This window comes from Vanacampus margaritifer, chromosome 12, assembly GCF_051991255.1.
Source record: "Vanacampus margaritifer isolate UIUO_Vmar chromosome 12, RoL_Vmar_1.0, whole genome shotgun sequence".
Classification (NCBI taxonomy): domain Eukaryota; kingdom Metazoa; phylum Chordata; class Actinopteri; order Syngnathiformes; family Syngnathidae; genus Vanacampus; species Vanacampus margaritifer.
This window is the reverse complement of record NC_135443.1, coordinates 7804893-7819200: the sequence shown is the minus strand read 5'-3', so window position 1 is coordinate 7819200 and position 14308 is coordinate 7804893. Positions and strand designations below refer to the sequence as shown.

Here is a 14308-nt window from a genome sequence, read left to right as displayed (position 1 = left end):
TCGATTTTGTAAGGTGCTGATGGCTTTTTCCCCTTAGACCGGGGCTGTCAAACGTACATCTCACAGGCTGGATCATTTCATCCGGCCTATCAGACAGCCACAATCAAAACAAATAAATTGGTAAATGGCAGTCCGAGCAGTCGATATAAATTTGTTATTTCACAAGCAATCCTCAGATGAGCAATGCAACTTGTACACAGAATTGACCTGGATGTCATTATTTTACACTTGAAGTGTCAAAATGAGTGCATTACTTATGAGTTAATTTAAAGTTCCTTCAATGCCACTTAATGACCCCGCCCCTTACTTGGGAAGTCTGCACTGAGGGAATTCCAGCTACGCAGCAGACACATTCACGTCAAAATTTAACCAAAATAAATTGAATAATAATGCATGTATTTATGGAGACTGGAGTCAAGTTGTGTTTTACAATTTTAAAAATGTGAAGAATGTCACAAGTTACTTCATGTTAAAGATTAGATAGCTCTTAATATGAAAAGAAAAATGCCCTGTGCTGTCATCGTCTTACAAATGCAATTATGCCATCTAGTGGCAAAATCTATCTTTTCAATTTTAACTAAATTTTATGAATTATTATGAAATTACTGCATCAATGACTAAAAGATGCAATGTATAAAAAAAAATTTGTTTAATATTTTTCCTACTTTTATGTTAACAAGAGTATGAAAACTATATAAAAATATATGTTATTGTTCATTTTATTGTACATTTAGAACAGATATCAAATTTGCAATTAATTGTGAGTTAACTATTGAAGTCATGCGATTAATTATGATTTAAAAATTTAATCGCCTGCCACCCCTATTTTACACACAACCTAAAGTTACGGTTTGTTGAAGAAAAATAAAAATATAGACCAACATAAATCAAACATAAACATGCAATTGTTTTTAACTCATTCACTGCCATTGACGGCTATAGACGTCAAAAATTCATTTGAACTATTTCTATTAGTTTAACATTTTTTCCCACGTTTGTTAACAAGAGTATGAAAACCTAGGGAAAAAAAATTACATTTAGAACAAATATAAAATCTGTGATTAATCGTGAGTTATGCGAATAATTACGATAAAAAATTGTAATCGCCTGACGCCCCTAATTTTTAAATAATTTTTTCTTTTTTTAATTCATTCACTGCCATTGACGGCTATAGACGTCAAAAATTCATTGTAACTATTTCTATTAGTTTAACATTTTTTCCCACTTTTGTTAACAAGAATATGAAAACTTAGTTTTTTTAAATTGTATTAGAACAGATATAAAATCTGTGATAATATGAGTTTGACACCCCTGCGTTAAACCCTCTCAAACAGAAAAATAATAACACAGCATACAGAATTCAGGCCCTTTATCACAAAATAATATTTGAAACATCAAACTGGGCTAATGTACGGTACTGTTAGCATCTACATTATTGTACGAGTATTTACATGTGCCATCCTGAGAAGGATCCCAAAAAGTTGTAAATGTGATCAGCCACTGGATTTTCCTACTTTTCAGCTGGGTTGTGGCTGTTGAGAGCAGTAGACAGAAAATGTAAAAAAAAAAAAAAAAAGAGAAGCACAATTAATGTGTGGTGATATGCGCGGCATACGAACCGAAGCCGGTTCCTCTGAGACTTCTTTCTCTTTTCTTTCAGTGAACAGTGGCAGGCAGTGTTGCTCCTTAGGGACTGCGGATGAAACAAATCATGAAATCAAGTGAATGGACCAAAACAAACCTCGCCGGTCGATTGAAATGAAACTTTTGCCTTGTAGGATCAACCCACAACATGTTGCGTAAGCTTTTTCTGTCAGGAATGAGCTCACAAACACGTCCTCATTTTCTATTCTATCCCGTCACCCCCCCCACCCTTTTTTTAGGGGGGGGTGACAGACAAGGAAAGCGCTTGTCCTCGCATGTCATTAGGCAGCCAATTAACAGAGAAAGGTAAAAAAAAAAAATTGCACACATACTTCCGCACACACTGGTTTCTTTCAGAAGACAGAAAGAGAGAGAGAGAGAGAGAGAGATTTCCTCTCTTGCTATGTGCCTTTGTCCGGACTCCTCTTTCTGAGCGAGAGAGCAAGACTAAAAGAAACATACCCAGGATCCCCTGTTGAGACAGCTCTTCCTCTATAGAACTCAGCCTGTTGTATTTAGTCATCCTCTCGGCACTGGTCAGACCTCCCAGTTTGACATAGTCCAGGCCCAGACCCACAGCCTGAAAGACGAATAAAAAAAAAATCTGTCTGATGGCACCAAAGGGATAGAGAGACAATTACACTGTGTGCGTGTGTGTGTCTGTCGTCCCTTTCACACTCCTTTCGCATCAGAGGTGTAACACATTTATCCGCCTGTGCCATTCAGCAAAGCGGGACATTCCAGTGCCTACAGTCCACGTTCGCGCTGCTGATGCGGCTTCCAGTAAATAGATAATTAGATGCAAGGCTACATCAGTACCAGTGATTGAAGTAATAAGGCGTTATTTCTTTAATTGAGTCGATTTTTCAGGTAACGTTGCAGAGACGGTGGTCAGGGAGCGACTAGTGTTTCGCTCGATCTCGCTTGTCACTGCCACATTGTCATTTTGTGCATTTTGTTTTCTTTGCTTTTGGGTGTTTGTCACCACCCACACCAGAGAGGGCGCTGTAGCGAGGTGGATGTGTGTATGCCAAGTGAGTAAGTGAGTAGAGGAAGAGCTCGGGAAGGAGCTGAAGAAAGTATCATTAAGACACAGCGATATGGAGGACCAAAACTGCCAAAATGAAAAATAAATAGATAAATAAATAAATAAAAACGGATATGAAAAATATAATTCAAAAAAATAAATATAAATGGAAACATATATACCTCTAAATAAATAAATACAAGTAAAAAATACAAAAAAATTAACGAGATTAAAAAAAAAAAATGTCGAAAGACAAAAATAAATATATAAATAGAATTAAATATCAATAAATAAATAAAAATGCTCTGCTCTCACGTTTATTATTATTTATTTATTTATTTCATGCTGCAGGCGCCGCTCTGTCAGGTCGAAATGTTATTCAAATATATTGTATTTATTTCCACATTTATTTTTACATTTATTTTTTGATTTTGAATCTCATTTTTTTATTTATTTTTTTATTTTTACTTTCATTTATTTATTCAGGGATAATAAAAAAATATTCCATTTATATATATATATATATATATATATATTTTTTTATATTTAATTTTTGAATTATATTTTCTATATATCCGTTTTTATTTTCACTTTTATCCATTAATTTATTCATTTAGTCATTTATTTATTTGGAATTATGGCAGTTTTGGTCCTCTATACAGCGAGAAATACACGATGTTGAGTTCATCAGAGGGCAGCACGGTGGCTGACTGGTTAGCACGTCCGCCTCCCAGTGCAGAGGATGTGAGATCGAGTCCGGGCTTCGGCCTTCCTGGGTGGAGTTTGCATGTTCTCCCCGTGCTTGCGTGGGTTTTCACCGGGTACTCCGGTTTCCTCCCACATTCCAAAGACATGCATGGCAGGTTAATTGAACACTCCAAATTGTCCATAGGTGTGATTGTGAGTATGGTTGTTCGTCTCTGTGTGCCCTGCGATTGGCTGGCAACCAGTTCAGGGTGTACCCCGCCTACTGCCCGAAGCCAGCTGGGATAGGCTCCAGCACCCCCGCGACCCTTGTGAGGAAAAGCGGTCAAGAAAATGGATGGATGGATGGATGGAGTTCATCAGAGAGAAACAGAAAAGTGAAGACAGAAGAAAGAAAACAAAAGCCTAGTTCCCTTTTTGGACATTGCACACAGCCAACGAGGTTAGTTTATTTTGTGTCTGTCAATAATTTTGCATAAGTTAAATCTAAGTTGTCTTTATTTGCTTTATGCTAAATGTTATGTTTGTATGTGTGTTTTGCTCCAGTTTAACCGGTGGATTTATTGTGTGGCAAGAAGTAATAAATTCAAAAGAAAACCACTTTTGTCCGTGGCTATTAAGTGCAACTAAGGTAGCTATATCACTATGTTACACAATGCGGAGAAAAAACTAAAATTATGACACGCCAGACTTTCTGTTAGTGGTCGTGAAGCATCCCAGATACCAGATGAACAATCGTTGATTATGTCACACTCCACGCGGTATGTGACGCTTCAAGATAATGCAAAATTGGTCACATCTGTGAACTTTTGTCTGTGACGCATCAAAATTGGGCTTCGTGAAGGCTGAGCTGACCTTTAAGCATCCCATTCCGTATCGGCACCTTACAAACAGCACTAGTATGCTTGTAAGAGCTGAGAGGTCGGAATGTGGCAAAAATAAATAAATAGGTCGCACAATCAAGAAGTGTGCAAAAAGCAGTGGACCTTCAAGAGGACGTGGGAGTGCGGCAATCAGCAGAACAGCTGGTTGCTGCATGTTTCACGTCAGCCATATGTGAAAAATGTCCACACTGATTACATTTTGTTGTTTGTCATGTTTAACAGTAGTAGATGGGAAAATGTCCTTTTTTATTGCAAAATGATCTTTTTCATCCGGGCATGATTTGAATTACAATCACAAAGCCATGAAAATTTAGCCTATTTGTCCTGATTGTATTTTTTATTTTTTGCATATTTTTTATCACACTTAAAGTGCTTTTAAGAAAGAACTATACATACCTCCAAGGTCATTGCACAGAATTTTTATTGTATTTAAGTTCTGACTTGGACTTGCCCACTCCAAACCTTCATTTTGGTTTGAGCCATTCAGAAGGTGGGCTGGCTTGTATATTTTGCTGCATAACCGAAATCGCTTCATTAAGCTTGAAGGCTTGAGTTGATGGCCAGACATTTGCATTTAGAATTTCCAGAAAGGCAGCAGAATTCATTGTTCCATTCATCACGTCATCCAGTTTCTGAAGTAGTAACGAAGCGCCAGACTACCACATGCTATGCTATTTTTAGGTGCAACAGGTCCTCAAAACTCTGGTTATACTTTTTGGTAAATGTGAGATGAGCCTTTGCGTCCTTTTTGGTCAGTCGTAGTTTTGGTCTTGGTCAAAAAGGTTGGTTGAAAATGTCTTTCTTAACTAGAGGTCCCCAATTCCGGTTCTCAAAAGCCCCTGTCCAGCCTGTTTTTCCATGTCTCCCTAATCCAACACAGCTAAATCAAGTTATCAGCTCATTAGCAAGATTTGCAGAAGCCTGATAACGATCCTGATCATAAATCAGGTGTGTTGGAGGAGGGAAACCTGGCAAACAGGCTGGATGGGGCTCTCGAGGACTGGACTTGGGTACCCCTGATTTACATTATGTTCCCTGAGGCCATTGCAGCCCCATTTCTATGGAAGACCAAAAATGGCAAAATTAAAAATAAATAAATAAATAAAAGTGAAAATAAAAACTGATATAAAATATAATTTACACCCCAATTTTTTTTACTTATTTGCTCCCAAAGACGTATAAGTATGTTCCGTTTTAAATTTTACCAGTGTCCCAAAGACGTATTAATACATTTTAATGTTTTGTTTTGTTTTTATGCTAGAGCATACATAAAGCTTTGATGCAGCCTCTGAACTGCATAGAACGATTGAAGCAATGTTAGTTATTACAAAAACGGCCAGCAGGTGGCAGAAAAGTGGCAGAATAATATGAAAGTATTAAGACTTCAACCAATTAGCAACGTGGATAGAACTAAACCAACGCACTCCATTTTGTTGAGGATGGATACACAAACAAGAGCGACACTCACTATGTCTGACAGAGAGTCATCATCGCAGGGCTCGTTGCTTGCCGCACCAAATACATGTGAGCCTGCAAGAAGACGCCAGCACACAAAATTAGCAATGACAACAAACGATCATCCGACACATGCCATAGAAAAATATCCCACAATAGCACACGTTAGGCCATCATCATTTGCGTCGAAGAGCAGAAAAGTCGAACCAACAATAGATACTTTTTTTTGTTAAAATTCGAAATTACTTGATTGAATATATACCGTGTTTTTTTTTTTGTTGTTGCTTGTTTTGAGAAAGCTTGTGAACTTCTCCGTAGTTCTTGACGAATGGCAGATTTAGATGATTTACTCAACAACAACAAAAACTCCATTTTATGACTGTGCATTTTAAAAACAACACACAACGTTGTACAGAAATATAAATTGACTATTTAAAATTTTGGGGGGAAATCAATTAAAAGTCATCCTCAAAACCGCATACCTTGTTGTCGGGATGTGATGTGGATCAAGTCGCTGACAGTTATCTCGTTGATGTGTTTTAGGACATGACCCGTGACTCCAGGAAGGGGTGGAGCCTGTGGCTTGTAGGTTGCGTCAGAGAGCAGCACACACGACTCTCCAATCACAGCGCTCAGTTTCTCCCACTGTTCTCTGTCCTTACAAAGTCCACAAACACTCAAGCTCAGAAAGAGATTTTAAAAAATTATGTATATGTATATGTGTATATGTGTGTGTGTGTGTGTACATACAGTATGTACAAAATTACAAATACAGGCAAACTGGTTAAAACACAGTAGTCATTGTATCTTGAAACTGACAGTAAGATTTAAAAAAAAAAATGCTTACATTTAACTCATGATAATTAAACATTGTTTTCTTTTGTGGTCCAAACGGAAACCAAATATTTTGTTGCACTACCTTTTGTACTCAAACAATTTCTGTAACTCTGAATGATTATTCTGAAGGGAAGTGAGATGATGTATTTTGATTAGGGAGGACAATTTTGGTTATTTGTGAATGGATTATTTTATGTTTTGTGTACTGCATATTTTTACCTATATTTTGTTTTGTATAGTTTGTGTCCATACATTTTTTGTATTTGCTTTTATTTTGCCTTGTGTTGCTCTTCTATCGACAGGAAGGTCGGCATTGAAAATGAGAATTTGTTCCAAATTGCTTTCCCAGTTTAAATAAATACATTTAAAAATTTCCCACCTGCTTTTGTCGTTCCAAAATATAATTATGATTCATTCATAACTTGTCCTTTTTAAGTAAAAACGTGACAAGATTTCCCAAAAATGGCAAATTCTGAGTTTGCCACTTCAATCCTGAGTACAACGCACCAAGAGTTTAGAGCTTGAGTTGATTTGCTTAAACTATTTTAATGACACAAAACAAAAAACTCACTCAAGAGTTGAGTTTAGGAACTTGATCAATAGCTATAGCAAAACACTGTAAGCATTAAAAGGGAGTCGAAATGGAAGGTGGTCTAATATTGTTTTTCTCATGACTGTATGAACAAACGTATTGGGGGACAAGCAAATATGGCGCCGAACGCCTCTTTGCGGTTATATACAGCAACATAAGGCTCTCTAAAAGCTTGGGAGTGTGTCTAGGGTTTTTTGTCCATTCATCCAGGAGAACATTTGTGAGGTCAGAGGTCACTGATGTTGGCCCACAACTCTGTTCTACCTCATTAAATGTGCTGGATGGGGTTGAGACCAGCCAGGGCTCTCAAGTTCTTCCAAAACAAACGTGTCCAACCATGCATTATTAAACATATTTGGTGCACTGAGGAAAATTTAAATCGGAGCAGAAAAAGGCCTTGTTACCATAAAGTTGTCCAAAATTATGATTCAAGGGTTATACCGTAAACAGCAAACATACCTCTCTCCTGAGTGGGTCAATTAAAGCCGCTATTGCTGGATATTTGCTGATAAGGGTTTGATACATGGTTACGAGCTCGTCTGCAGACTTAAAACTTCCGGTTGCAATCTCGTACTTTTCTTTGTTCTGAAATGGAGACAGGAAAGAAAAAAAAAGAGATAAACAAGGCATGCAGTTCTCAGCGCTTGTTGTATTTCCATGAGACATCACTTTCCCTGTTGTTATTGAAGAGGGTCGTCTGCCCAGATTTAGTCATAACTGTTTTAATTGATTTATTTCCTCAGTAGAACTTTTATCTGTGGATGTGTCTTTGTGAGTGATGTCGCAATTTCTGCCAAGTGTCTGTAATCAATGTTTTTTTTAAAGTCTTATCGTCATGACTGGGACCTCATCTATTTCCACAACAATGTAATCAATGATGTTTTTAAAGTCTTATCTCATGTCCGGTGAACTCCAGGTGGGCTGTTTGGTGGGGGCTTTTGTGATATCGCCCTTCAAGATAGTATAAGAATGTTGTAAGTGTCTGTAATCTGGACACTTGTGAGAAGCTGCAGCCATGTTCTGTAAACTCGCTTGTGTCCGGAATATTCTGTAAAATAAAACCTTCGAAGGAACTGTTCACCGACCTCCAGCCTGTATTCAGATAATCAACATTCTCTCTACCCGAAAGACAAAGAACACGCGGAGGAAAAGATCATTTTCTCCAACATTTGCATGGATTACTCAAACTTATACTCGCTGATACACTTACATAGTCCATGAGGTCAGGGCCCGCACAGTTCACTGCCAGATGGATCTCCGTTCCCAGTTCAAATGCAAGGTTATTGCAGGCGTCAGTGATCAGATCCAGAACTTGTTCAGGACGATCATAGTTCATGGGCTGCACACCTTTGTCACTCAGAATGACCTGGATGACCTTGGAGCAAACACAAAGCTTATTTTATAGACGGAATTTTCCACCTCTATACAAATATTAGGAATATATACAGACAAAATAAATGAGCCTTTACTTGAACTCCACTTGTGTAGATATGTGTTTTATATATATATATATATATATATATATATTTTTTTTTTTAAGTAACCGTGTAGTAGGCTACTAACAATAAATGAGTGTTTATTCATGGTTATGATGAATGAGACAGTTGGGATTGCAAGGTTATGACAGCTGAATGTGCCACTCACAATTTCCATTGTTAACATTCTGCCTGCCAGTGTGAATGGTTGAATAATCTTTTCAACAAAACTCCAGGACTTCATGTCTGAATTAGTTTGAGGATTAGTTATAAAAACATAATGCATATAGTATTTTTTTTTATTTTTTTTATGAATGCTCATGCAGAAAATCCTTTCACCTACTGTTTTCACATAAAACCTCCCATTCCTATTCTATTTATCAATAGATGAAAATCTCACCCCGGGTTTTGAAGAAGCGCTTATTATTCTCATCATTTCCTTCTGTAACTGTGTTGTCATTGTGATGATCTGTTAAAAGAGGCCGCAGTTTAGCATGACATACATAGAAGTGCCTGAATGATTTGTCTAAGCAATGAAAAACACTTGACACAAAATGCATGTGTGCTTATGTTGACTATAAAAATCAATATATCAATGGCGGACGGAGCACAGGTCTGTTGTGTCCCCGTGTAGATTGCCAAGTCATGGTCACGGCAATCGGACCCATCTTTAATCCAAAAGGCTTCCTCAGTTCTAAATCATACACTTAAGAGATCCCCCATTTATGTCTGTGGTGGAGTTTGCCAATTTACGTCTACGTTAGGCCTCATTCGTTAACAAATGCGTAAGAATGTTTGTACTCAACGCAACTCAAAACAAAATGACACGTTCGTGAAAAGACAACACAACAAAAATGCAGGTTTTTTGAAAACTTTGTTTTGCCACCGGAGATACGCAAGATACGGGGGGGGGGGACTGGCTTCTCTCACAAAAACAGAAATCCCCCAAGACAGAGAAAACCCATGAAAACTACATGAGCAGTTAGTGAGTTGAGTACTTGTTTGACTTGTTGTCCTGCGTTGGGGATCAGTATGACCTCTTCCAGCAAATTCAGTTTTCCAGGAGAAAACTTCCCACAGCTTAATATAGTGACCAGGGAGACGGGAATGTGAAAGCTAGCTTGATTCTTCTGCACACACAAATTTTAAGACATTTTTACTTGCTGCACAAAGTAGTGCTTAAACTCTTTGACTGCCAAAAACGTTAAATAACGTTTAGTAAAATCCTATGGAGGAGTGCCAAAGACGTTAAAAGACGTTTTTTTTTTCAAAACAGAGGTGAAACTAACCATTTTCTATTGTTGATTACTGAAAAACGGAATAAGGTAGAAACAAACTTTTTTTTCTGATGAAAGATGAGTCCAATCTTTCATTTGGTAGTATGTGTGTTTCCATAGTCCAAACACATAATTTTCTGTGGACCTTGAAAGATCAGTCAAAAATGCTTAAATCGGCTGGCACCCACGGCATCCCTTTTCTGAAAACGTCTGGCAGTCAAAGAGTTTTAACAGAGAGTATGTGTTGGTTGGCGAGTGTGCGTGATGTCATCAAGAGTGTTAGGGATGAAAAATAAAAAAAATTGGAAAAAAAAAATTGAAAAAAAAAAAAGAGAAAGCAATGATGATGACATGTCAAATTGGTAAAATTACCGAATAAATAATACTGAGCTCTACAGAAAAAAAAAAGTGTTAGCCTAGCACCTTCATCAAAGTGAACTATTTTGCACTCTCACACTTTTGTTTTTCATAAAACATAATAAGCCAAATATATTAATATTCAAGCCAAAGTCATGCCCTTGGCTCTCACCTCTGAATTCTTTAGTGCTCGGATATACTTGTAGAGTGGAATGTTTTTTATCTGGGCCCCGCTCTTGGCTACGGCGAGAGACACTGAGCCAATGGCCAAGCACCCGGGCAACACTGGTTCAGGTGGCTCTGCCGGACAAAATGGCTTGTCCGAACCGCCTTTTTTTTCTGTGAATAAAATGTCAGAGATAAAGTGTTAGTAGCAGCCAGGACATTGTAAGTTTTATTATAAATTTTGAGGGACACCTAGAAGAAGAAAAAAAAGCCAGTTTTTTTCTTCTTCAATAATATAATTTTTGGATACAATGCTGCTTTTTGGGTGGGTTTTCTCTAGTGACGAGTAATCCATTACATTTGTGTGTATTATTTAGTAAATAAAAAAAGTTACATGCACTCACAGACCTTTCGATATGTATCCAGTCAAATCTAGTACAAAAAGCTGTATGAGCAACTTTGGCATAAATAATCAAAATGCTCAATTGTTTACACATTTACATTTAAGGGATATGCCCTTGGCTAACATATTTTGTTGTCCTGTCAGGTATATGGTGACCAAATGTACACATTACTCATTACTTTTATCAGCCTTCTTGTCTTTCTTCTTTTCAGGTAGCGAAACCGGAACTTCCACCTCCGGCTCAACAGCAGACTGACTCTCCTCCTTTTCCTTGAGTTCTTTCTCCTCCTGGACACGGGCCATGAAGAAATCGCTGTGTAATTACCAAAATTATTACATTACCATCAATTATTAAAATACTACAATGCATCATCACAAATCATGTACTGACCAGATTGTGCATTTCGACTTTCATGTGTAAATCGTAGCAAATCTTTATGAAGATTTCACATGCCATTACCATTATGAACCTGTATAGCAATTCATTCACCCGCTCTACTAGATCATGGGGCATCATGCTAAAGGTACCAATAAGAGGCGGGCTGTGTGCATCATGATGACATGATGGGAAAAAAGTCAATCCCTCAAGAGCCTGTATTTGTGTCTGTCAAAGAGAGCTGGAAAAAGCTCTTCAGGCGTGACGGCATCCTCTTTTCTGTTTGTTTTTTGTTGTTCAAAAGTTTCACGGGTGACTAGCGGCGGGAAAAATGTCCAATTTTCTGATGCAATGCGATTCAGACGTGGACGAATCTATTCACAAACATCCACATCTCGATCTCGATTATTAAAATATGTTCATTAAGGTAATACAGAACATGAACCGAGAAACGCTGTACCCGTCATCTCCGGGACATTTTGGGAAGTACACACGAAAACAAACGTGGATTATTTTTTTTCTGGAGAGCTCAGTATTGTTCATTTGGTAATTTTACCGATTTGACATGTCAGCATCATTACTCGCTCCTTTTTTTATTTTATTTTATTTTATTTTTTTTATTTTGTGTGTGCGTGCGTGTGAGTGTATATTCATTAGTTCACCTAAAACCTATTAAAAAAATCCCATACCGTTCACCTAAACCAAACACTTCAGAACCCAGCCAGAGCCGTGAGGCCGTCAGGAGACTCGAGAAAGGACCAAAGAAAAGAAAGGAAAGTGTAATCCAGCACCGACCAGAAAAAAAAAGAAGAAAAAAAAAAGAAGAAAAAAAAGACAACAAACATGGATGACCGCCGTCCTCCTCACCGTGAGATCCAAAAATCGATTTCTATTTCAAAAGCAGACTAGTGGAGACACTTAGGCTTCTATAATGTCGAGAGCGGAAGTAAGCTATGTCGCGCTAAAATAAAATTTGTAAATGACTTACTAATCCCTTGAGTGACTTTTATTTATTTTTCCTTTCAATTCTTTATTTGACTCTCTTCCTAGTGTAAATCTGAGCCTACTCTAAAACTGAGTCTACTTGGTCCCTATCTAAATAGAGTCAAATTTACTCTAGAGTCGATGGGGGAAAAAATGCATAATTGTACCTTAGTTTCTGGTCAATTTGTGCTTGGTCACAAGGGTTCTGTCCCTTCAGCATCGTGTTCAGAGGTTCAAGGATCCAGTGGACAGCAGTCGTGACCTGATGAGCCCTCTCCTCATTTTTTGCTTGCCAGTTCAGCAAAGTCTCCTTCTGCCCACCAAGGTGGCTGGAGACGGCAGCAGAAGACATCCTCTAGACCAAGGAATCAAATCAGTCCTTTAAATGGAAAAGCACTCACATAATTGCTGCAATAGTTACAAACCGGTCATTTTTACAGCAGGGAATGTTGACAGATCATGTCACAAAAGAAAACAACATTATAGTAAAATGACTGATTAGTTTCTTAGCTCCGCTTGAAGTGTGTGACCTTGTGACCTCAGTTGCCTTGGTTATGTCAGGTTTGAGTGGGGGGGGGGGGTGAGGGAAGGTGGACTTAAATGCAGGGAAGTGAGGCAGGGATGATGTCCAAAGTGATTATTGTTTTGATTCAAACAAGAACAAGGCTCCATAAGAGTCTTGTGTGCTAAACACGCAAAAACTCATAAATCAGGAAAGGGAGGGAAACACTTTCTCCCAACACTGTATGTCATTTCTTGAGCTATACCTTTTCCTTGTTGCAGATGATGCAAAAGACTTCAGCCTCAGCACATAGTTGCCCTCTTGAATCGTAGGCCCCCTTTCCATTCAGTCTACTGATTTGTGGTTGTGATGAGAGGTTTGTGAAATAGTTTGCCTAGGAAATCAATGGTGGGGGGGGGGGGGGCAATGTATTAACATATGAATAATAAGGAATAGTAGAGTAAATACAAATGTAAAAGCATGCAAAGAATCTACATAGTAGTCCGATTGTATGTGCTGTATAATGGCATTGTGAATTTTAACATCGAATTATTTAAGTGTAATTGGTTACAAATTTGTGATTATGATTTAAATTGTGCCCATATATATGCTGAGTTGTTGGTCCATCGTCAAGGGATAAAAATGTCAAATCTGTTCTTCAATGTTTTACGTCAAATGACAGTAATATCTGTGTCTTGTTTTCTTTGCATCATTTTCGCCGCATTAAACAGAAAGTCAAGAGAGAATAGCTTATATTAAATTAGCCGTCGCTAACGGTAAATACAATACATAGTAAACGTCGGCTAATTAGCTAGAAACAGAACGCTCTGAGTGTACATACAAATAAGGTTGACTGGAATTACGTATGATAACAAATATCAGGAAGTAAAGTTTGATGCACCAGGTAACCGTGGACGTCCTCGGGGTTGTGGAAGAAAAGCTCTCCCAGGGCTTTCTCAAGCTCCTCGGGCACTCTGTTCGCCCGGTAAAACTCAGCGGCTGCGTTTTTGATTTCGTAGAACTCCTGGTCTTCTTCGGAAACAGAGTTGACGAAACTAGACATTGTTCAGCTGTGGTGCGGGCGGGCGGGCCTCGCTCAAGCCGCTGTTGTCGTTACCATGGGAGCGGCACGTTCGGGTGACAGTAGGAAACTCGGAATTTGGAACGTCCCGCGCTGCTCTTTCCTCTTTCCCTTTGTGACTTCACCACCAAACAGATGAAAAAGAACCACATTCACGATCACCACGTAACATACAGCCATGGAATTGAACCTGTCATTAAGATTTGAGTTGCGAGTGTGTAACTAATTGAATGAAGTCACGGATATTCGCAACACGGCTTCGTCATCTCATGGACGACGAGTGTTCGATGACCTCATCACAGATGCTTTGTTTTCGATTCCTTACGTAACATTTGACACCATTTAGGTAATTAAAAAAAAAAAAGCAATGTTATGCAAGTATACATTTTAGAAATGTCCTTTGTAACGTGGTGCTATTGGAATCAAAATATACGTCATGACGCATTCATTTACATCACTGAAAATGGCAACTATATTAATAAATACGTTGCGTCATCTGACCATTGACAATAGAGGGGGGGTAGGGGGGTCAAAGACAAATGAA

General features: G+C 38.2%; 1 protein-coding gene across 3 annotated transcripts in view; it reads right to left on the bottom strand.

The window, feature by feature from the left end:
* eno4 (enolase 4) overlaps positions 1-13779 on the bottom strand; it is a 37009-nt gene extending 23230 nt beyond the window's left edge. Inside the window, exons 1-14 of one of the 3 annotated variants that reach the window (XM_077581347.1) lie at positions 13585-13779; positions 12949-13077; positions 12349-12536; positions 11001-11134; positions 10426-10592; positions 9618-9749; positions 9020-9088; positions 8355-8519; positions 7604-7729; positions 6198-6372; positions 5729-5790; positions 2107-2224; positions 1620-1693; positions 1515-1532 (exon numbers count right to left, since the gene is read on the bottom strand). In XM_077581347.1, coding sequence (XP_077437473.1) covers positions 1518-1532; positions 1620-1693; positions 2107-2224; positions 5729-5790; positions 6198-6372; positions 7604-7729; positions 8355-8519; positions 9020-9088; positions 9618-9749; positions 10426-10592; positions 11001-11134; positions 12349-12536; positions 12949-13077; positions 13585-13746 — 1716 coding nt within the window. In that variant the 5' untranslated portion in view covers positions 13747-13779 and the 3' untranslated portion in view covers positions 1515-1517. Of the gene's footprint in view, positions 1-1354; positions 1533-1619; positions 1694-2106; positions 2225-5728; positions 5791-6197; positions 6373-7603; positions 7730-8354; positions 8520-9019; positions 9089-9617; positions 9750-10425; positions 10593-11000; positions 11135-12348; positions 12537-12948; positions 13078-13584 lie in introns of those variants that run through there. The other 2 variants (XM_077581346.1, XM_077581348.1) reach the window with 2 other exon arrangements.
* Positions 13780-14308: the final 529 nt, after the last annotated feature.